The 25,889-nt window shown below is 37.9% G+C and overlaps 1 protein-coding gene across 1 annotated transcript in view; it reads right to left on the bottom strand.

Annotated features, from left to right (window-relative positions):
* Positions 1-23,724, bottom strand: part of LOC140231720 (transmembrane protein 184B-like) — a 74,238-nt gene extending 50,514 nt beyond the window's left edge. Inside the window, exons 1-2 of the mRNA XM_072311873.1 lie at positions 23,124-23,724; positions 6,731-6,896 (exon numbers count right to left, since the gene is read on the bottom strand). Of these exons, the coding sequence (XP_072167974.1) occupies positions 6,731-6,896; positions 23,124-23,363 (406 nt within the window). The 5' untranslated portion in view covers positions 23,364-23,724. The remainder of the gene's footprint in view (positions 1-6,730; positions 6,897-23,123) is intronic.
* Between the last annotated feature and the right edge of the window lie 2,165 nt (positions 23,725-25,889).

The following is a 25,889-nucleotide window of genomic DNA, read 5'->3' as shown; positions in this document are numbered from 1 at the left end:
TGTCAAATAGAAATATTAAAGACACATACATGTACACACACAATCACATGCGGTGTACAATGTATAATAAAATAGTATGTACAGGGCCAGAGAAAAAAGGCTCTCAAGTCTTCTTTGGATGTGCAACTTGTGTTGCCCAGATCAAGAACAGTCTTCACATGTTGGAATGCCAAAAATTATCTCGACAGGAGACCTCATGGGTGAGTCACTGTGTTTGGCACTGCACTTGGCAAGATTTTTTTTTTCTTCCCCTGTCTATACTCTGAACATGTGGCATTATATCATAATCTGTTTTTGATAGCATCAAACTCCATTCATTGTTGAGGAGACTTGAAAAAAAAAAAAGAGCAAATCTAATGGAATAATGAAATTTCATACACTTGATACACACACACACAAAGACAAACTATGGAATTTCAAATATTTCATATGCTTCTTAACCCCTTGAAGACTAGTCCTGAGTATACTCCGGCATGTATCTATGGGAAATGTGCATTATAGCAAAATCAGCTCATCCTCAAAAGGTTAAAACAGCAATATCAATAAATCATAATCAGATAATAAAACTAGATAAAGTATTGATGCCACCCTTTCAGACATCTCCCATTAGACTGTGAACAAGAACTCCCTGTAATTTCCATTTTTTTTATTAATTCAAAAGAAGAAACTAGTCCTCTCTGTTACAGTTGTATATCATTTGAGAGCTGTCATGGTTACAAACAGGGATTTATGTGAAAGGGGGAGTCAAAGTTACAGAAACTTTTCAACTTGACAGAGGTTTTTTTTTTCATGTACAAACTGATCTAACAGATGAGATCACAATCATCTAAACCTTCTGCATATTTTGAGCATTATAAGAAAACATGACACTTTAATATTGCTCATTTTCCTATCCCTTGTCTAATCTTGATGAAACTGTTCCTCTGACCTAATTCTATCGAGTCAATTGATCTTGGCAGTATAACTTTGTTGTTTCCTTCCAAGGGGATCCATGAGATGTAACAGATCACTTGATCTTCCTGAAGCTAAAGTACACAGGAATTATCTGTCAAATGCTCATTCAATCTTGCAATAACCCAGTTCGGAGTTCCACTTTGCCCAAAAGCACAAAAGGGTCATTTGCATCAACAGGCACGCTGGTTTCTATATTCACTGAGATTAGCAGATAATTATGATTAATCAAATATTCCTTATGAATGGTACTTGCCAGCACATCCACCTGACAGTAAGCCTGGTATTTGGCAACATTGATAGAAAAAGTTTACTTGTGAACGTTAAATGCAACATAATGAAATGGATGCTCCCCCAAGTCTCAAAATAGATGGACCATTCTGATCACCTTGTATTGTGTGTAACTTTATTCTTTGTTTGATATGATTGATCAATTCCATTAATTGTATGTATGTTACATTGAAAATGAGTGAAGTGCCTAACCAACTGATAATAAAAAAAGGCAATTTATACCAACGTGAACATGAGTAGACTCTAAACTGGCTTAAATCACGGACCTAATACGCATGGACATTCATCGTATTGTTAATTAATTCATGTAGACATACCCATACATCTCAAAAGCGCCAGAAAGACATTTTTAGCATGATCCCCTGATAGTCATCGCCAGCAAGCCGGGAGAAGAACAAGACGGAGATTCAAGAAATCTAAAACTATATGCACAGAAGTAAATAACTCACAAAAATCAAGTAAAGTGAATGTGCAGTTGTGGTGTATGTTAGGAAATCAAACCTCAAACAATTTTCGCTTGGGAGAAGCAGGCAGTTTTTAAAAGAAAGCTAACATTTTGGCAGAATGATTGTCATTTGTGATCTCAATATTTCACTTTTCTCCAGCTTATTCCAGAGCAAAAAGGGACGGTAATGGTAGAGAACAGATATATCTCGCCATTAGGCAAGTATGCGTGTGCGAAAATGTGTGAATCAGCAATTACCCATCTTTTGACACAAAATTTGTAATGATCTCAGGTTTGCTGCTCCTCATCATCTGTATTTATTCAAAGACATTTCCGTCTGAAAAAAAAAAAGGCACATCAACGAAACAAGACTGAAATGAGGGAAATGATTCTTTTGTTAGTGATGTTACATGATTACACAATCGTTATCATCAAGACACCTGAATGTACTCATTAAGATGCACATAATCAGGTGTCGGTGTCGATCATTACATCAAAGAAAGACTGCCGTGAATAGTCCATGTTATATTAGGTCCATGCTTAAATGGAGTTTTAAAGAATACATGCACCAATCTCTGTCACACAAGACTGACAATACCTCTTGAACCTGGTGAATTTCAAGCAAGACAGGCAACTTAAAGTGACCAAATTGCCCTTTTAGGAGCAAACCCTATTATTCATGCAAGCCCCGTTTCCGTGGCAATAAAGCAGGTGATTCTGACCATGGGCTCTTGACTGCGTGCTGATGTCACATCTCATTCTATTGTATTCATTTCTCTGACTGTGAATGTGGACATGAATGTGTGTATGCTGTGTGTGAATTTGTTTGTGTGGTGTGTGTACTTTTACGCCCTTATTTGGGAGAAGCAAGCAACTTTCCCTATATCAGTTAACGATTTTGAGTACATATCTCTGTGCTTGAGTTATGCAATGTATCAATTCTTATTGCCCATCTGTTAGTATCACTCATCCTCGAAGTGGCTTTCACGTGTTTACTTCCAAGAACAAAAAAAAAAGAAAAAAAAAGAGACATATGATGTAGATTCAATGATAATAGTTCCATGATCTGATGTCATTTTTCTAAAATAGAATCAAATAGGCTCTTTCCCAGCCATTCCCATGATATTTCTTAGCCATTTCCTTCTACAAGAAGGAAGGAAATAACACAGGAAGCATCCTATTATATTCTGAATGCGACCAATCATAGATAAGACAGCCAAGGACTCTTTAATGTGATAGTATTACTACCGTAGCTTCAATCCAAAATAGTTTGCTTTGGTTCAGCAACTGATCAATAACTAGATCCATTGTCATCATCTTTGTGAGCCATCTCCATTTCCACAATACATACATGTACAACAAAGACACTCTTACCAGCAAATAATTCCTTCTTTAAACAATGAAATATAAAAGCAATGTGCCAGAACAATCATACAAAAATAATTTTGATTTAAAAAAAAATACCCAGTGTATGAATGTCTGTAAAAACACTGTCTGCTATGGTAGATGATGTGAAAATTCAATATGCTCTGTTTGAACTAACTTTGAATTTCTTCAAAGCAAATATGAAATACAGGGTAGTCATATTATGACTCTAATAAAGAATATGAAGGAGCACTTTAGTCTACATCAGATAAAGAGTATATGTCTCATTTTCTTCACCTTTCAATTAATTTTCTCTTGAGCTAGTCAAAAAACTATTATAGCCTGCTACGAATTGGAGTACCTAATGCTATCAGTGACACACAATCACTGTCTTTCCACTGAAGGCATTCGAAGGGTGCGTTCGAGCGCTCTCCTTAAGCGAACTGTACCGTACCGTACCCACATCAGAGGAGCGCTCGAACGCTCCTAAAGTGTACCGTACCGTAGTGTACCAAGCCAAAAGTGGACCACTTCTCGATGTGCTCCAAAAGCGTACAAAAGTGTACCAAAAGTTCGTTGTAAAGCATGCGCATATCATGCGCATATGTCACAATGGAAAGACATCATTCTCTTTGTTCGCGACAGCTGAAAGTTGTTCAAGCACCAGGTGGATGACATTCTTGCTACACAAGCGTGACCTTTTCTAAAAATAACTTGTGAGGTACACGCTTTCTCCACAGAGCGCTCAAACGCTCCAACACTGGCACAGTTCGGTACGGTACGCTTTGGTTCAGTTCGCTTTGGTTCGCTTTAGGGCACTCGAACACACCCTTAGCTTTAGAGCTGTATTAAACCACAAATAAAAGAACATATCTAATTTGTCAGAAACATTTTCAAAAAATATTTTGCTTTTACCTCTTGCCTGCCCATAATACCAAACTCTATCATAGTAGTATGAAGCCAAGATCTGTGTGAGCTGGTTACTCCAGATGGTCCAAAAACAAACAAAACACACACACAAAAAAAACAACAACAGTCCAATGATGCCTGCAAGACATTGATATTGACACATATTCGTTCCCTGTCATCCATAATTGCGAACACTTTTATGCAGATAATATAATATGTTTCATATTATTAAATGATAATTCAATCATAATATCAAATGATCTAGTTACAAAGATTACAGCATGCAAGCTAGTTTGGACAGAATCCTGCTTGAGTTGTGATCTGCAGAACTCACTCCTTCTCGACTACCTCTGCTTGCTATTCCGGCATCAGCATTGATTAGACCGCTGGCACGACCGAAGTTTAACACAACCGACAAAACAAGCTGGAGAGACATAAATGTCACTGTAATCAAATTTCATGTGGTAACACGACACATGCAGTGCAAGATGGGACTGACTCTGTTACCAGATTATGGAATGCTGATATGCCAGGTTGTGTACTTCCTACCTTGTGTTACACACACTGAGCCTGTTTTGCTATTTTGTTTTGGAAATGGAAGTACGGTATCTAAAATTTTGGAGATTCTGCTGTTGGTCATGACTAACAAATTCGATTCTCGAGGGTAGATTTCCTTTTTTTGTTTTGTTTTTACATTTTGAAAATGTGAGCTAGTACTCCCTGACCAATGCAAAACAACACCTGCTGTAAGCAAATTTGCAATTAGCAATTCCCCAGATTATATTCAGACGTGTACACAGACACGCACACACAAAATACAACTTTTTTTCATAGCCTTTGCACCAGTTGCCAACTATAGCTGCATTCACGTAAACCTGAAACAATTGGTTTTTAAAAATCGCCTTCTGTAACAAAATGTGAATACCTTTAATCTTTGAACATGGAAAAATAAAGAAGTTATTTAAGTCTCGTGATATGCATCGAAATGCGAAAATCAGTCTCGCTTGATTTTATTTTGAGCGATAATTTGCCCTGCGAGGCTTACGTGAATGGTATAATGTGACTCACCACGCTAGTCCCACTCGGGTGCCCAGAGACATGTTTTGGTCATTGTTCATGCAAACAAAGTTTGGGGATTCGAAATGCTTCATTTGCAGCCGAGTAATTATGCTTTTCTTTGTGTGTGTGTGTGTGTGTGTGTGTGTGTGTGTGTGTGTGTGTGTGTGTGTGTGTGTGTATGTGAACAGCAACAAATAAAATTGATTTTGCACGTCACGATAAAAAAATTGATCATCCCTGTGTGTGAATGCAGGTAGAGTCACATCAACAAAAACACCTTGCTACACACAAAACATAGGTTGCATGTGCATTAGGAAACATGTGATGATGATGTTTCCATGACAACTGGCAAAAATCTTCCTATGGACTAACACCTGTTGCTCTAGATTCCTGAACAGCTTGTTTCTTTCTAATCAATATCACAGGCTACGTAAGATCTATATAGATGTCTTTTAATAGAAACAGGAAAAAAAAAAATCTCTTTATATCTAAAGAGTATAAATGTACCTACGGTATGCGCTGTATGCTGCTATGAAAAATATTGAGGAAAATATGAGGAAATGAAACAACCTTTTATCATTTCCTAGGATGGTAGGAATTTGAAAGTAATGACAACAACAGTCCAATTGAACTCTGTATTAAGTCTTCTTCTAAATTTGGTATGTGTGTCATAACAGATCATTTTCATCTTGACATATGTTTCAATAGATATGACCTACTCTCCCAACTCACCAAAATTTATCTGAGTTGTAACTATTTTCTGGCTATTACTAAAAACATCTTTTTGAATTGGAATATCTTCCCCTTTAAAGTTGCCTTAAAGTCAAGTCACAAGGACCTTTGTGCAAGTAGTATTACAAACAGCATGAGCCACGTGATCTGTATACACACTGTAGATATGCTTCTTTATTCCAATGATACAGCAATGAAATCGCACACGAAACTGGTAGGACGAGGAATATGTGTACAGAGGTCAAAGGAAGCAACATGCTTCCAACAAGCCTAAACAAAAAAAAAAGATTGCTACATGACTCTGATGCACACACACCTCAAGTTTAATGTGTCTGCAAGTTGATGTCATGACTATTATGGTAGACTGTGCACGCACTGCCATTAGTCTGCATACTGCAAGCATCGCAGTTTGCACCCTGGGTAATGCAATTTGAGGAGTAAACTGTTATGGGTTCGGAGGAAACTCATGGGGATGGGGGGTGGGGGGGGGATAATCATCTGGTGAGTCCCCATCCCCTCCCCCCCCCCCAAAAAAAAAAAAAAACACTCTTCTTCAGTACGTCTCAGTCATATTAAGAGACCATTGCAAGAAGTGCCCTCTATGTGTCCACAATGACAGAAATTAATGTCAAAATACTGTATAGGCCATTCTTTTCATGAGGGTTCAATTTTTGTGAATTTCACAAATCACTGTTGGTGTGCAAATTTATTATCAAAAGAAAATATTGGACCTGACCTTGATTGCATAAAATTTGCAGAATGAATGGACAGACACTAGTCTTCCTCAGTCAAACTGCGAAAACAACATCTCGTGAAAATGTCTGTGACCTCCTCCTCATTGGTGAGTATATCTGTACACGAAAATAACATCTTTTACAATGTTCAGTAAACTGCCCTATCACCCAGGCCTTTGCCCATTCCTCCCTCCCCTCTACCGGTACTTCACCCATACTGTACCACGATTGCGTGTGTCCTCACCTTCATAGCAATCCCTGACACTGTCAAAGTAGACGTAGTAGTGGTCCTGGCTGAAGAAGAGAAGGGAGAGCCAGGAGTCAAAGGAGTAGATGGGGATGATGAAGAGGATGCGTACGATCCAGCGCTGCTCCCCGGGACAGGTGTAATGCCTCAGGTGCATGTAGATCTAGACAGGGCAGGAAATGTGGTGAACAAACATTTAGTACTTACAACAACAACAACAACAACGACAATAACAACAACAACAAAATCAAAGGGTAAAGTTGCATTTCTATTAAAAAGGCAGTGGACTTTTATTTCATGCTCTACATAGCTGTGGCTGAACTAATTTTTTTTTCCATCCTCGCCTAACTTATTACTTTTGGTAATTCTCTCCCTTTTATGACTTACTTCATCCCCTGGGCGGCTCTTCTTCTATTTCATTTCTTTCTTTTTTTTCAGTTACATGTACATTGTAACATCAACTTATGTATTCTTTTCTTTTTTCATTCTTTGTGCTGTAAAACATCTACATGTGCATTCATATATCTTTTTAATAAATCATTTTCTTGCATCTGGAAGGCAAATCTGAATTCAAACTTTCCCAAACCTCTGCTCATGACTAGATTTGGAAATAATTTAAAATAAAGGTGAAGAAAACTCATGATTGATGTCATCCACATGTAAATATACTTCATCATCTCTGCTTTGGTAAAATAGTTACAGTACGTAATCAGCATGAATTACAAATATCACTGAAGGTGATAAATTCTCCCATGTATTAACCCTACATTTCTGCACTAGTACATTGTTGAGATATGAACAGTAGACAATGTGCTGTTACCATGGCAATGCATTTTTCACTATACTGTTGATGTGTCTGGCACAACTAGGCCTAAATAGTGTGCAGGTAAATTGAACTGAACATGTGTGCTAACTTATGTATGAACCACTTGGAAAACTGGAGTAGTTTGATCTGTCAGCCTTTCAAATGACCTCCCAAAAACAGGCTGATTCACTTAGTTTAGTGAGTAGAGCATATGTAACATTTAAAAACAACAATGAAGTCTCTTCCACCACGGGTATCCACATGAGAATTTCCAATGCCCTTCCTGCCAGCCAGGCCATTATCATTTGCATATAATATCATCAGCTGAGAACCAGAAGGGTGCTATCTGGTTCTGACATTTGAGCATAAATAAAACAAAACAATCAATTTTCGTGAAATAAAAAATTCATCTACATAATCAAAAGTGGCTCCGTGGATTTTTAAGCATTATTCCAAATATCACATAAAATAGCACCCTTGTGGTTTTGATTTTTAACATTTTACTGAAAATGAAAATGATCCCAAATTGACCCCATAATGTAGAGGAGATCAAGTTCTATAATGTGATACCACTCCCTAAAATTGTGATAACGGCCTTCTGGTTCTCAGTCAACAATATATCAGCATACCAGCATGAGCAGATGACATCACTGAATACACTCTAGATGGGTCCATGAAACAACAACAACAACAACACAGGCAGACAGTGATGCCCTCCACTTTGGTCACTTTGCATCTTGTTTAATACCACGAGATCATAGCCATCACACTGTCCTTTTTCATTTCGTTTAAAGTTTGTTCCGGTCGTAACGAATGTTGGCTGACTGCATGTAAGTATATGCATGAAATGCAGACTGCAGCCCATTATCCTTCGACGGATATATTCATCCGATGGCCCCCACAAAGATTGGAACGACGGAAAAAAAGCTCGCCCCGAGACCATCCGACTGTCTAAATGATTTGTAGCGCAGAAGGACCAGGAGCGTTATTTGCCTTTTGCGTCGCACTCTGATCTTGCTCGCTTCCAAAAGACTGTCACGTCAACAACAGCGACTTAGCTCAGCCACTCACGGGATTTGAAGAATAGAAGATAATTACCATGAGATGGGGTGATATATACAATGCTGTATGCGGGATTCATCCCAGACTGTTGTCAACGGGAGGCAGCCCATATGAAGAATGGCAGCTCCTTCATAGCCACGATTAAAGGCTGAAAATTATATCCTGTAACCATGCCTACAGACTATCCTAAACAGCCTTCATTCTCTTTCTACTTTCAATCATGCACATATGAAAAAAAGATATTCTGCATGCAGGTACAGTAGGATTTCAATGTCAAAATCACTAGATGATCAATGTACACTTTGACAATCAAAGTGTTCCTAATTCAAAACACATAAACCAGTCTGCACTAAAATACAAAAGATGAATCAAGGTACAACTCTGTCTTACTTTAAAGGATTATTGTTGAATCAATCTAGCCAGTATGCTGAAGGAAACATTTCATGAAGTCTTTCTGATTTTGTCGGTCTATACAATCATTCAATTATATGAGAATTCAGGTTTAATGAACCATCCTTTGAAAGTCACCTTCACTGAAATCAAAGAGTCATGATATTGATTTCATTCTATTGGTCCAAACAGTCACAAACATAAGAGTATTGGGGTCAGTAATAATCTATTCTAAAAACTACAGCCATAATTCTACATAACTGGGACATAAAAACAAGGTTTAGCATACAAGGAACTTTTGAGGAAGCCCCTCTTCAGTGACTAGAAGTGGTTTCAAATTCATGAAAACAAAAATTCCTATAATCATGATTCCTAAAATGTGATTCTAAAGTGACTTCTTTTTTCAAGTTAAGGAGTGTTCATAGACTGAATGCATCTCCTTGCTGATTGCTTGTCTGCAAACTCCATTGCTGATCAAAAGCGACTCTTGATATGATGCTTCATCCATGGAAAAATACATTGTGCATAAATGATGCTCCAAACACGGTGGAAATGAAAACAAGGTCAAGAGCTAAGCTCCGCCTCTAAAATTGTGTTGTAGAGCCAAACCAATCAGATCAAAAACATGCACCCCAAACTGAGCACATTATCACTTGATTAAAAAGACACAGCCCAACAATAATTAGCCAAATGGGATTAGAGAAGTGTGTTTGGGAAAATGTGATCCAGGTTTCCTTTCAGACATACAAATATTACTGAATTAGCGTTTAATGTTTGTTTCAAACATGTTTATGAACAAGTGTTTTTGTCAATCTGAAAGGGTTCCTGGGACTTCGCATTCAAAGACAGACCCTGAGGAGGAAAGGTTCCATCCTTGAATGGAAATCCTGGCACACTTTTGAGGGGATCCCATCATGACACAAGCCAGAACAGGATATAATTCCTTCCCGAAAATATTCCAGAGACGTAAAATTCCTCTATATTCAACCAAATTCTCTCCATGTGTCTCTGCACCAGGGGTGCTTCAGATTCGCCAGAGAAGCTTTCATAGTTAATGATCCTGGAATGTATTTCTCAATACTGTAAAACCAGAAATTTTTGCATGCATTTTAATTTCGCGAGAGCAAAGATCAGGGAAAGTAAAATGCACACGAAAGTTCTAAATGCATTGAACGCCAGTGGCAGTTCGCGAAAATTTTATGCAACGAAAAAGGCCATCGGCTCCAATTCACAATCAATTTTTTTTAAAGTTGAATAAACATAGAAGAAATGCACATACATTGCTGGTAAATTTCTTTTTTTAACCAGGTGTGGAATAAGTTACTCCTTGAGAAATGTACTTGAAAAGATCAACAGGCAGTTTTAATGTATAAAGTGGAGAAGCAGTAATATATGGATGAAAAACTAGACTTAGACACTGCATCACCATTTCTCCTGTGATCATACAACTGACTGCTAACAGAGCACCTCCCTCCCGCAAGCCGCCATCAATCTACGGCTGGCACCAGCAGAAGAGGCATCAAACTCTTGAATGATTCATACAGTGATGTTGTAATGCTGCGAGAATGACCGTACCCTCTCACGGATCCCGCCAGGAATTGTGACAAACCGTATTTTTTTCTTCAAGTATTTCAAATCCCTGTACACAATCAAAAAGGCAAGTATAATGAGCACGTGACCAAAAAAAAAACAAAAAACAAAACAAAAACAGAATAGTAGCGTATACTCCCAACTTGAAAAGCAAAATATGTGGTGGTTAAAAAAGAATGCAAAACAAAGCACTCCAGAAGATGATACAATGAGAATTGAGAAGAGCGCTCTGACATAACTGTATATATCATGTTTAAGTTCCTCCCCAAAGCATATATCCTGGACTGCTATCATTCATTTATTGAAATCAAGGTGGTTCAAGCCAGAAGTCAGGGACATAATGATAATCATGTTCATGTGTTGAATTCATCTGAAAGGTACTTGTTTACGTTGGGAGCAGTGATTTCAAAAATGTTTGAGTTATCACATTTGATACATACAATGTGCATTTCAGTTGTATTGATCACAAACCATTTCATCACAAAGAATTTGCAATAAAGCCTAAAATATAAGGAGACATCACTATTTTCCCCAATAGAACTATTTTGAAGCACTAAAGCTAGTTTTTTTTTTTTTCTTCTTTTTTTGTTTCACTGGCAAATGGTAACTAATGCCTTTAAGGGGCACAAAAACTTTCCCAAATCTTTAGAGGCCTTGGCATGTATTTGCTTGTCTGGATGGCATGAAAGAGATGAAAACATGAAGTTTTTAGGACGCCGTCTGCAGAATTGGAGAGATTTGGCAGCTCTAGTAGGCCCTGTACATCTAAAGACCACCCTAGGGTATTTAGGCTGCAGACTGTCTATAAGATCACCCCATACATGTAGTATGAAGCTCTCTGTGACCCATTTCAGACGTGAAGTTATGTGATGTTGCCATAGCAACATGCCCACTCGAGTGTTGTTAAAGAGGAGGGGGGAAATGCACGGTTCCAGGGAAGATGGTGAAAGTGCTTCATCAAAGCCCTGCCTTCTGAATCACTTCAATGATTATTTGATGGTTTTAGTCCATATATAATATAGGGCCTAGGATGGAGCGCCTTCATACAGTACCAACATGCACCACACATTACCTGCATTGACATGGTGGCATGATGCATTTACGCCCACTGAAATGAATGTCTGTATTCAGTGATTTTCTCACATCAAATGCATAAGAACATGTTGAACTTTATTACAATGTAAGGACAGGTACCTTGTACTTCAATTTATACCTTCTCTGATGCACAGATGCATGATTTACAGTGTACTAGTATGCAGATGACAATCCCTTTTATTTTGTAGTATGATTTCAATATATCTCACAGGCAAATGCTTACAACTTTAATCAAGAAAATCAGTAACACATCTGTTCATACTGCTTTAAATGGAAATTTACTGAAGGTTTGAGATACGTGTTTGTACCTCACTCTGAAGATGGCATTGTATTACATTATGTATGTGTCATAATCTTTATTATGGTTCTACACAAACTGCACAGACACAGTGCCAGTCCTTACCCTGATATTTTTGATTGCTGCACTTGATTTTTCAGTTCTGATCTGATAAATGTCTGACGTACGGATATCTAGAAGTAGACAAATGACAATGTGTGTACCTTCCTCCCCATCAGCTGAATTACCTCTGCATGTAATTTTGGCAACATTCATGATGAATCGTGAAGAAAGAAAGAATAGACAATCCTAGATATCCACAGGACTTATGCTTGACTGTCATAGGTCCCAAGCTGCATAAATTTACATGCACTACAACCACAAAGCAATTCACAATCAATATTCTCCATTCTATCTTTTAATTTACAATATACAATTTTGTATTGACAACAAATCTTCCACAGTGCAAGTACTCAGGGATCTCGCCAGCGTATATCACCCTTGTCGGCCCCGACAAGCGTGCGGTTTGAAGAAGCAATTGCCGACAAGGGTAAAACTTGCCGACAAGGGTAACACCACGCGTGAACTTGCCGACAAGGGTAACTTGCTTGACGAGCTAAGTTCGGACCAATTTCTCGCCTTTTTCTGTCTTTATTATCTGGCTAGAAAAGAAGCTAGATGTTGAAAGCAGCAGCAGTTTACATAGCGCAAAAATTTATCTACGCAGTCACCGCACCGATCACAACAACGCGGCTCAACACAACAGAGCGACGTACTAGCTGATACACACCACATCACACACTTGCTCACTCACATGCGCTCTGATTTGGGGTCCACACACACATGCACAAGCACCCAGCCGGCCACCACTTACAGCTGCCTGCGTGTACAACGGTACAGTGTATTGTGAGAGGGAGAGAGAGGACGGAAAGAGAGGGTCGAGGAAGGCTGACACGTGCTCGCTTGTTGTCACGCTTGTTGTCGGGTTACGCAAAAACAAACGATATGAAATGCATGCCCCTCTCCGCCAAAGGTTGTATTTTTTTTTTTTTTGCTGCTTTGGTTTGTTTGTTAGTTTGTCTGCCTGTCTGTCTCTCTATTCGCAAAATAAGTCAAAATTTGGGAACAGATTAGGATGAAATTTTCAGGAACAGTTTCAGTTGGTTGGTAAAATGGCGCAAGGAACTATTGATGATTAAATTTTGATAGTGAGCAGGATTTATAATACCATCGAAATTCACCGCCAGAATCCAGGATTTTTAGACTTTGTTTCGTATATTTGAAAGGATTCGTATCAATTCTTTAGGAAGCTGGCCATCGGCAATGATGCAAAATTAGATGCGTTCAAAGCATTGCCGCAGAGAGAAAATTAACTCCATTTTTCGTTTAAAAAAAGAAAAGAAAAAAGAACGTGCGATGGAGTAAGCAAATGCAAATTGTTATGTAGGTTTTGGTAGTTTCAGTGGGTTATTTTCTTTTTTTTAATCTAAAAAGCCATGCGTTCCATTTTAGCCTTTTCAATTTCCATGGATTTGTAAACGTCATTCGTGAATATTCCATTTTCCTTCTCCGGGCCGAAATTTATAGTAATTCTGTCATGATGGTCTTTCAAGTGCAACGTACGTAATGCTCCACGTGCTTCTGGGTTGGTTTGTTAAAAGGTGGGTTAGGGGGCATTCATGGGCAGAAAATAAATGGCTGATCATTCATCAATATTCCCAGTTGGTTTACATGCTATGTACACGCTGTTTACGACTACTGAAGCAAGGTGGCAGTACGCGCGACATTCTTTATCTGACACCTGGCTTTCGTGGAAATTTCGTGGAAATTTCCACAAGCCATGATATCAAGTTTCCCCACTGCTTGAGGTCGTGCTTTTTTTTTTTTTTATTCTTCATTACGAACATCAATTTTTTCAACTTGAAAAGTGTAGATAATTTGCTTCGAGGACGTGTTTCTTTCTTTTTTTTTCATTGCAGCGTCGGTAACATTTTGTTTTGTTCATCGTCCGTGCATGGCAGGGGTTCATGGGAGGAGAACGATAAGAATGACTGGGGAGAAAATAAACTGAAAGAAAGAAGCATCTTTTGAGCGAGCTGTCTTTGTTTTTCTCTACACCAGCATCAGTTATCGCCACCAAGGTTCATTTTTTTTTTCGTTACTCCGACAGATTAATGATAAAATGATGCTAGATTCTTTATTCTGAAGGTTCGTTAATCCAAAAATGATTAAGAAAAAATGTCCGTTCATTTCACGACGAAATCAGTTTTGTTATTTCGAAAGTTCTGCCAGTGAAATTTCGGAATAAAACGACGGCACAAAACAGCGTGTTTTCGTACTCTAATACCCCTTTCATAAACTCAATAATGCGGATAATATCCGCAACATTTGGTCGTAAAATCGGAGAGGGGAAAGAATAATGCGCATTATTTCGACCCTTCTATTATCCGCATAATAGCAGCGTCGGGACGAGATTTTGAGTTTATGAACGCAAACCCAAATAATGCGGTTAATTGCCGGGGTGCGGTCAAACGTCACCTGTCTTTCCCGCAGAAGGGGGGTGTGCAGTCACCATGACGATTATCCGCCTTTTTCACGACGGGCGCTCGTAAAAATAATGCGGATTATTTTCAGAGTTTGTGAACGCATTTTTTATTGAATTGTCCGCATTATTCTTATGCGGATAATAGGAGGATGAGTTTATGAAAGGGGTATAAGGGTCTGTTATTCCGACAGAAGTAGTTATGATGAAATAATAAATTGTAGATTCTTTATTCTGAAGGTTCGTTAACCGAAAATTGAATAAAGAAAAATGTCCGTAAATTTCAAAACGAAATCAGTGCGTCATTTCAAACGTTTTGCCAGTGAAATTTTGGAATAAAACGACTGCCCCCAAACGGTTGCAGTTTTCTTACTCTGAGGGTTCGTTACACCGACAGATTAATGAAAAAATAATGCTAGATTCCTTCTTCTGAAGGTTCGTTAATCAAAAAAAAAAAATGATTAAGAAAAAATGTCCGTTCATTTCACAACGAAATCAGTTTTGATATTTCGAACGTTTCTGTCAGTGAAATTTCGGAATAAAACGACGGCACAAAACAGCGTGTTTTCGTACTCTATAAGGGTCTGTTATTCCGACAGAAGTAGTAATGATGAAATAATAAATTGTAGATTCTTTATTCTGAAGTTTCGTTAACCGAAAATTGAATAAAGAAGAATGTCCGTAAATTTCAAAACGAAATCAGTGCGTCATTTCGAACGTTTTGCCAGTGAAATTTGGAATAAAACAACTGCCCAAAAAAATAGTTGCACTTTTCTTACTCTTAGGGTTCGTTACTCCGAGAGATTAATGATAAAACAATGCTATATTCCTTATTCTGAAGGTTCGTTAATCCAAAAATGATTTTAAAAAATGTCCGTTCATTTCACAACGAAATCAGTTTTGTTATTTCGAACGTTTCCGTCAGTGAAATTTCAGAATAAAACGACGGCCCCAAAACTGTTAGTTTTCTTTTACTCTGAAGGTTCGTTACTGCGAAAGAATAACGATAATACTTTAGATTCTTAATCGGAAAACTATAAAGAAGAAATGAAAACGGTTATAGTTTTCTTACCCTCAGGGTTCGTTACTCCGACAGAATAATGGCAAAATAATACATTCTTAATTCTGAATGATCGTTAATAGAAAAATTATAAAGGAGAAAATATTCGTTTATATCCAAACGAAATCAGTTTTGTTATTTCGAATGAACACCTTCTGCCAGTATAATTTCGGAATACAACAACGGCCCCAAAACGGTGTTTTCTTATATATTCTGAAGGTTTTTTATTCTGAAACAATAACGATGATAGATGATAGATTCCTTTCTGAAGGTTCGTTGATCGGAAAATAATAAAGAAAAAATGCTTGTTAATCTTCGAACGAAATCAGTTTTATTTTGAACATTCATCTGTAGTACCGACCTTTGGTGTTGTTGTTTTCGATTACAAACCTTCGAAGTACTCAGTAATGAATCGTTTCATTTTATGATTAAACAAACCTTCGGAATAATGACCATCATTACATTTAAAATTGTAGGATGTCTCTTTGATGTCACGGCCAAACTACCGCAGTATACCCAGAAAGGAAAGTGCAACGATGTCCCGAAAGTTCTCGATCGCTTCTCGCGCATCTGCATGCAATAGGCCTACCACGTGGTCGAGCAGACGGCGAGAAAGCAACACGGCGCGCGTTGTTGCGATGCAGAGGCGGCTAGAATTATTGCAACAGTGAAACAGGAAAGGCCTAAAAGAAATCGGAACCTCCACCATCGGCACCTACTTCTCTTTCATTTACCGGTATTATTTAGGAACTGCCGCTAACATAAGGTATGGAGTTTCTGCATTGTTTCTGTGAGAATATGCCCCTCACAACGTTCATTACATCTCCGTGAGAATGTCGCATTTAGTGGCATTTTAGCGGCGATTTATCTGTGTTGTATTGAGCATTAGCGAAGGCTTCCACCCCCAGAACAGCGCGCATAAATGCCGACAAGCGTGAAGAAATTCCTGGCGAGAACCCTGGTACTGTATGTATTTCTTATGCAATTCACAATGAACACTTGGAGACAACCTTGAATACTGCACAAAATTTCAACAAATATGATTTGGGAATGAGACTAGAATCAATTCTGGCATGAGCTCCTGTGCTAAGTATCACTTCTTACTCACTAAACAATGCTGCAGCCTCCAAATTATTCTAAAGGGTGACAATTGGAAAAATGGCTGCTTTCCCTGTCAATATGAGTATAAAATATAATCTAAAATCAACATGACTTGTTACACCTTGAACACTTTACAGTAAAATGCATTGTTCTGAGCACTTTACATTATGCTTTTATTAAAAAAAAACGTACTGATAACTTGTAACTGTGACCACAGCACTTCAAAATGTAGGCAGTATGATCATCTCAATCAATATGTGCAGTGTACAGTGGCCATTTATGCAAATGTACTTGAAGTTAATATTGAACATGCCTGCCACTGACCTTCAGTCAAAAAAAAAAAAAAAAAAAAAAAGGAGAAATAAGCAGTCCTGCTACTAAAGCCAGGAAACAAGCTTTAGTTGTAACTTTTTCATTGTCCTTTCAGTGTAAAGAACAAACTGTTGTTTGTGTTTCCTAGGCAACATTGACACACCCTAAACAGCAAAGGGATGAGAACTTCACAGTAAGCCTGGAAACTGAAATGTGCGGTAAATAACAAGCAGAATTTGGGCTGTCTACTCTTGGGAGCATCATTGGGAGACGTTCCACCCACATCATTGAGTGGGCACCGTATGTGTGGTTAGTTTGGCAGGGTGGCCAATATCCCATATCCACATCTTCTTGAAGAACATACTACACGATCCACCCTATGAACAATTCAACTACCAATACTGATCAAAATGGTCTATTTACACATGGCGCAAAGGCACACATTAGATGCTGACTAGCTTGACAGCAATATTGACAAGATCACTGATAAAAGTCACTCTAGCATTGTACACCATGGATAAGTTGTAGAAATTATGATACAGCTGGGCAAATTCTCTGGCACATTTATTCTTTAGCAGGTATTTCTATAACTACAATGTATGAGCTACATGTACAATGTACACTGTACACTTTCTCGGGCTCTGAAGAATATAAGATGGAAAATAGTGCATCAGTTAGGGGTGAAAATCTGTAATACCGTTTACACTAATAACAGATCATTACTTCTGCTAACTAGTGTCTGAACATGTGATTTTTTAAATGAAAACTACTCTGATCTATCTACAAAAATATAGTTCCATGCAGCACAATTTAACAAAAAATTTATCATGCTTGGACTACAGTAGTCATATCGCACCTGCACTGCCATAGTGAAACGTAGTCCTTCATAACTCAGCAGTTCAATGTACACATAATCCCATTGAGGACGGACCGATTTTGCTACAACACGCATTTCCCATAGACACCTGCCCGAGTATACTCGGGACTCTTCCTCAATGGGTTTAAGGGCTTGCCTAAACTCTATTGTTGATTGGCTACATGGAGTCACATGACCTGATAGTTTTTAATACCCTGTTCCAGAAATAGTTCAAGTGAGAATACACATGAACTACAATACTCCAGTAATTTCAACAACTATGCTCTCTAAAAAGACCAATATTTCATTGTGATCTTATATGAGTACCATTACCAGTACACGTTTTCCACAAGTATGTATCAATTAATAAAAAAAAAAAAAATCCAAACTTGATGTACGTACTGCATACACAGACACTATCCACACTCTGATATGTTGATGACAGGCATTACTACTGCTGAACAACATAACTCAAAAGAGAAAATTCTGGCAATAAAACAAGCATATATGCAATGTTATTCTTTGTTGCTGCAAAACAGCAGATACACTGTACAGTGTTTCCCTCTCAGAGGTTTGAAATTCTACTTTAGAACAATTGGTCCCTATAGATCAATTAGTCTTCTAACATGGCTGCATGCCACACCTGAAAACCTTTAATAGTCCTCAGTCACTCATTTTAAATCACACTGCACAACACTGTTTGACCTTCATCCTTAACCTCACATGATGTAATTCAGTTAATATATTGCAATATATGCTTAGCCAGGTATCGTTAATTAGCCTACTGGAATAGATGGCTCACATCCAGTTTCAGTGAACTGGAACTGCCAACCATACAGATTAAATTCATGGGTGAAAATACAAAAACCAAACGTGAAGACTATATTACCTAAACTAAGTGCCTTTGGGTTGATGACAAAGCTGCAGGATTATGTCACATAATGAAATGGCTCTTTGTCATCAATATTCAAGGTCACTATACCATTGTTGTATCAGTGAAATCAGACAAATGCAGAAAATTATGAAAGTGATGTCAATAAGAAAGTCAACAACTGTTAACCCATGGAGGATGACTCCCGATTATACTCGGGCAAGTGATGGGAAATGCGTGTTGTAGCAAAATCAGTCTGTCCTCAGTGGGTTAAAGGATGAGATCTCAAGATATGATGAAGGGAACTGTCATGATTTTGCTAAATGTCCCCAGGGGGGCATTTCATGAAGCGTATTGTCTGACAAATTGGTCGGACAAATTTGCTGACAGCCAATCACATGCAAGGGTTTCAGTAGCATATAACAGTTTGTCAGAAAAATATCCAACCAAAATGCTTCATGAAATGCCCCCCTGACCTGTGGTCTTTGACGTTAAGATTTCATTTTAATACAACAATTTCTTTCAAGATAAAATTTTAATACAACAATTTCTTTCAAGATAAAGTGCTTTTTTGACAACTTTTAACCCCTCAGAAAGTTACTGCATCTGTATCATTAAAAAAGTTTGAGCTCCATACTTGTACAGCATTAGATGCCCTTTTGTGTATAGCATTAGATGCCCTTTTGTTGTTGTTTTTTTTTACCAAGACTGTGCAGTGAGCCTTTAAGTACATGTGGCTAATCAGCTGGGGGAAAAAACACAAGGATCAATCACGACTTGCCAGCTAGCGATCTCTGTCACAACAGCTCGAAACCATGGAAATCAGGATATGACGATTTGCTGCCCATTTGCTCTCTTGTCTGGTTATTAGAAACCTGAATAATGAGGATACTCAGAGCAACTTGTACTCATAATGGAGCAAACTTCCACCGCACTACCATCTGAGTTGTTTTTCAATGAAAAGATAAAAAAATTGAACACTTCACCACATTGGACATCATGATTTAGACAAGGCATGAAAACTGAAAGATTTAGACAAGGCATGAATACTGAAAGTTTTCTAGACCTTCACAAAACTGATTTTCTACACTTCCCCCTTTCCTCTTTTACTTTTATCAGGGTGAAGTAGTTTAATACATTCATTGCTAAATAGTAAAAAGTGGAAGGCTCAAGATGCCTGACTGCAGTGTTCACTGTAAAACCAGAAATACTCGCAGATTGGAGCTGACGGCCTTTTTTTGCGGTGTGAAATTTCCGTGATATATATCACTGGCATTCAACGCATAGTGTATCTGCAAGGTCTTTTGCGTGCATTTTAATTTTGCGAATCTTGGCTCCTCTAGAAATTCGCCAAAATTTCATGCATGTGAAAATTTCTGGTTTTACAGTATTTTGTTCTTTATGAAGAATCCAAGAAACCACGACTGCTATGTGCTATGGTTTGATATCATAGCCAAATCATACATACGGCTGTATTTGTACACTGTAGCCTTCATAATCCACAGATCCTGCAAACCATCTGTTAAATTCTTGGCTGATCTAAACTAATCCCCTGCACATAACAAGCTTCATGTCACAATGATTTTGCAAACAGATTACTCAAAAATGCCAACTCGGGCAGCAATTTTTGCAAGAGCAAGCTTATGCATGACTTTAGGGAATATACACAGACCATGGAGCTGTTAAGACAATGATAACAACAGTGCTGACACACCAGTGTAGTGTCTAGTGAATGACTTAGCAGCGGGGCAGATGTCGGATTCCTAATGAAATGAGACAGGATGGGGTCATACAGACCTCAAAGAAGAAAATTGATTCAGGCTGTTGAATAGAGAGAGAGAGAAAAAAAAAAGTGATGTCGTGTCATTGGCACATGTAACAGCCTTGTCGGTACAACAGAACAAAGCCTAGTAAATTATAAACAGACTGAGGTGCCTGAAGTCAAGGAAAAGTGAATTGAGAGAGCAGACTGTCCAAGACTAGACAATCTATCTCATCCCTTGGTATGTCTCCCACTTCACTATCATCAATGTATTTCATTAATTTCTCAACCTCACATTCTAAAGCTGTTACAGTATGGATGGATGGCAGAATGTTAAGGACTTGGATTACACAGAATAATGCAGAAAGTGTTCATTCGTCCAATGGAATGTCAATGTTTTCACGGGAAACATTTCATATAAACCTACTTCTTGTCGGGTGGTATTTTATGTGGTTTATAAACATCTCACCATGCTTTTACATGTATGTCTTTTGGGGAGATACACTGAAGCAGGTTCTAGAGATGAAATTATGTAACTTATTCAATTTGAAAGTACTTGTTAAACAGGTGACATTAAGCCTTTGCAAAGAATCTAATTGCTGCTAAGATATTACTTCTAAACACCAAGTTTAATAGATCACAAAATACTTCCAGACAACAGAAGCACAAAAATCCAGAATGTGATCATGAAAATTTGACCTCAGAATTTCATCAGATGAGTCCATTTATATGAAATGATATCTTAAAAGAAAGTAAGATTGCCATTGTTTATCATCCAATGCTATCATGTATACATGTATGATGAAATTGTCGACTTAATGACAACAAACTTTTCTAAATTTGAGAGTTAGACTGCCATCTTTTGAATAGTAAAAATCAATTTACAAATCACAAGTTTAGGTGAACTGCTCTTGTTGAGGCTTATCCATGATCACAATCTAACTGTGAATTCATGGCCTTTTGACTTTGATCAAGGCTTCAACTTTAAAAAAAAAAAATTCATACATTGTAATACGAAATGTAGAGCAGATATACTGTTTACAAACTGGATTCTAAATGTGAGCATATATGTCACAGATTATGTACATAAATCTACACCACATATTCGTACCTTCACAAGTAAAAAACAAAAAACAAAAACAAAAACAAAAACAAAAAACACTACACTGTATATATATTAGATACAGGTATAAGCAAACATGTAGTTGAATAATTGTTTCACACTCATTTATGAATGTGAGTTCACAATATGATACTCATCATATGGTACTGTAACTGTAGAAGGAAATAAAGTTTTGCTCTTTTAACATGTCTCACTTGTTTGTGTATGCCATGAGCATGTGACACATTTTGATTGTGTATCAGTACCATCAGGGCAATATATTTTACCCCCCCCCCCCCCCAGTAAAGATTAGGGTTAGGGTACATGTATGGTTTAGGGTTTGGGTTTGGGTTAAGGTTAGGACTAGGCTCAGGATTACAGGATTAGGGTTAGGGTAAGAGGAAGGGTCTGGGGTAATTGCCCTAGACCCTTTAATTGTATTTTTTTCATCATTTAGTAATTCTTTTATGTTAATTGGTACCATGGTACACACTTAGTGAGAAATGTATGAGAGCTGAAATTTAGAAATGCTACACACATTGTAGTAGTTGTAGTAGCACAAAAAATCAAATTATTCAGTGACAGTGTCACTGTCACTTTTTGTCTTTTACCTTTATGTAGTACCGTATTTGTATTGTTAATTTCACAATATTGTTCTTCGTTAATACATTGTATTAATACTGTGTTATGTGTAGACACTATGTAATCGTTTTGCATTGTTGGAAATGAAAATGAAATGAAAATGAAATGAAAATGAAATGAAATGTGAAATCTAAGTGGCTGTAAGTTAAGATCTCAATCTTAGATTTTCAGTCAACATCACTCATCATTCAGCTCTTAACACATTTTTTTTTTTTTTGTAATTCAGTCGTGGGATGTATGATGAGTTCCTCTGATAATCATTCTTCACCATTTCAATTATGAGACTGACAGTGCCACTCATTATTTGGCTGCAAAAAATTGTCTGTTCTCTAAAGTAAATAGCTAACGTGTTACTTCACTGTTAGGTAGCATTTGCGTTTGACTAGACTAGTACTAGTAAAAGTTTATTTAACTCAAGTTCATTTTTTTTTTTTTCATGAAATGGGACTAGAGATCTAGGCCCTGTTACATAAAGAATGAAATAATTAGGCTTAACAACAGTTATGGGGAATCTAATTTTATATGGATATCACATGGGACTGATGACTTTGATTTTTCTGGAATCATCACATCCCTCTGGATTCGGACCATTGCAAATGCAGCAGGTGTGCAAGACTCTTCTTTTTCTGTAGAAGTGTAATTTATCCTTCATAGTTGAAGATCACCTCAAGAATGTCAAGAGCGCTAGAGCTGGGCCAGTTGACCCCTTTTTATTTTTCGTAGAAACCACACTGCAGACGAGTTCGCTTTATTTGAAGAGAGGGGAAAAGTATACATTTTCAAAGCTGCAGATAAGAAACTTCTAGGTTCTAACGTTACTGTAGGTTTCCGGTTTCCGATATCAGTGACAGTGTAATGTAAGGATACGTCTGATCGAAATACCGGTACATAAAAGACCATTCTACACCATATCAATTACTCACCTGGTAACATGTTACAATTAATGCCGCCCAAGCAAATATGCCCGCAATTGCCCTAGCCGCCTTCGTCTGCAAGAAAATTTCGTGTATCGAAAGTGGCATTGCTGTGGTGGTTTCTGGCAACTGTGGAGTCGTGCCATTGTAGAGTGAAGATGATGATAATGTGGCGGCAAGTGTTGTCATCATCTGGCTCGCGTTTGTGTTGGTTCTTGGAACGGTTTGATGAGGTGGTGTTGTAGACATGATTGTCGCCTGAATTTCATGGGGCTCGCCCACGAAAACTATCAGGAGGGTTGCGGGCACGACAGGGGCGACACGGTCTGCTACGTACGCTGTCAACCCCTGCTGTAGCTCAGCGATGCGAGGAAACTGCTGTGTGTTTTGGACGGAGCAGAGTACGAAATCCACAAACGATCCCAGATCTTTCGATTTCTCTGCTGAAATAGCCCGTAACACTTCAGATGAATGGAGTTATATTCATCAGAATGGTCAAGTTGGAAATAATCTTCAAACAAAGGTAGACTGGTCGTTTATCAGTGGCAGTATGTTATCTCCTCTACAGTATTACCATGTCGCCGATGTAGCCATTCATTGATCACTTTCGCCATTATTCACCCGTAGTAGATTCAATCGGATCGCATACACTCAAAATCGCGTCGCCTCCAAAAACACACAGGAGAGCTGGCGCGCTCGCTAGCCGTAGGTTAGATGGTACCGCAAGTGCATTCATTGCATGCATGTATGCAGGATGCGATGATCGGACGGAAGGTAGAAAAAAAAGAAAAGAAAACAAAAACAAAAACAAAAACCGATCGATCTCTTGCACATGCGCATTACACTTTTGCCACGCGTGATATGTGTTTACGTTACCCGATCGAATGTTGTCGTTGCATTAGTATAGGGGAATCACCAAAAATAAACCCGTGCGTAATGCAAATGAAATGTCGATTGCCAAGTAATAATACATGTAATGACTTTAGAAAAAAAAAAAGAAGAACAAAAGAGAAAACTCCACGTGGAGGTCCTGAAAGGCTACTGCAACATATTATAACAGTCTCGTGTCGCTCCTTATATGTTCCGTGGTGTTGCTGTGGCAGTGATAATTGTAAGCCTAGGGCCTACAGATGATTTACTCAGTAGTTTAATGGATCTTTTCATTTCCTAAAGGGCTGTAGTATGTCATTTTTTTTTTTATAATGGAAGCAAGCAAAACAAAACAGAGCATTTGTGGGAAATGTATGACTGAAATAGATTAGTCATGGTCTACTAACTTTGTATTGATTGCTCTGTATTGGCTTCACATAGTAGTCTCCTAAGTACAAATTTTTGCTTTATACATTACATGCATTTTGATATTTTCAGCAACCATCACACAGTTATCCAGTTGGTACCTGTTGCAAGATATAATTGTCGCAGTGACTAGACTGCTGAAAAAACAAACAAACAAACAAACAAGGAAAAAAGTGGAAGGACCATAGCAGGCATGCTGTAGATGAATTTTATGGGCAACTTTCACATAAATCATATTTTTTCTGTATATCATTCTGATTTATTTAGACTCTTATAAATAAAACAAGAGGTAAGATGTGGCCATCTTAACCCATACTGTACTGAATTCTGTATATGTTAAGTACTTCATCCAGTCAGCTCTAGACATGCGTGTCATCACTGTAATGGAATTCCTGTCATTTCTCTTCGACGACTTTTCTGGGGTTTGTTTGTTTGTTGTTTTTTTTCCTTTTTTTATGATGACCAGTGTCTGCACAATATAAGGTCGTTCTTTATTTCAAATGTACTCTCTTTTTGTCAACTCTGGAATTCATTTAAGTCACAGGTATTTTTAGATTACACACCATTTTATATCTTCATTGCTACACAATTTTCCATAAAACAATAGTTCTCTGTTGGACTTGTATGTGTGTTAAATGCAGAGAATTTCAAATTAGGTAGAGCAGACATCAGTAAATTCAAGTACCACGGTAGCAACAATACCCTGCCCTTTGATGATTACGGTTCAGAATGTGACATTTATTTGTGAAGGTTTTATTACACAACTCTCTTGGTTGTTGTGCTTTACGTCACCTCCCATGCGTGACCATTCAATCTACATATGTATTTTTTTTTTTTAATCTGCCCTTGTTTTAAAAATGAATTAAAATGAGACAGAAAAGACTAAAAGTTGTCCATAAACTCCGTCTACAAAATGCCTACAGAGTTCCTTCCACTCATTCTTAGCAGTCTAGTCACTGCGACAATTTTATCTTGCAACAGGTACCAACTGGATAACTGTGTGATGGTTGGTGAAAATATCAAAATGATGATTTAAGAAGAAAAATCTGTCGGAGACTGGTCCAAACGTGTGTGCAAATGTTAGATTGCACAGGTCTACACAACTACTGGGAGAAAAAAAAAATTGCACGTCAGGATCTGGAGAAGAAATTGATGTAGTACATGTATCTCATACAGTCACATATCCACATACCCCTCCCATAAATACACTCCCACACACACACACACACATGCACACATATCCAATAAGGTGTAAATATAGCAATGCTGTGTACAGTAAAAAGTATTTGTATGTGCTGAATATGCAATGGGGTGGGGGTTAATCAAGCATTTTGTCAGATATTTTTACTGACAAATTTGCTCTCAGCCTTTCAGATGCAAGGATTTCAGTAGCTTAAAACTCTTTGTCAGAAAAAAATATCTGACAAAGAGCTCGATGAAATGCTGCCTACAGTGTGCAATATGTACTGTGTGCAAAGT

The sequence above is a fragment of the Diadema setosum genome, chromosome 8, assembly GCF_964275005.1.
Source record: "Diadema setosum chromosome 8, eeDiaSeto1, whole genome shotgun sequence".
Lineage (NCBI taxonomy): Eukaryota > Metazoa > Echinodermata > Echinoidea > Diadematoida > Diadematidae > Diadema > Diadema setosum.
The sequence above is the reverse complement of the archived record's forward strand: the minus strand, read 5'-3'. Positions and strand labels throughout refer to the sequence as shown.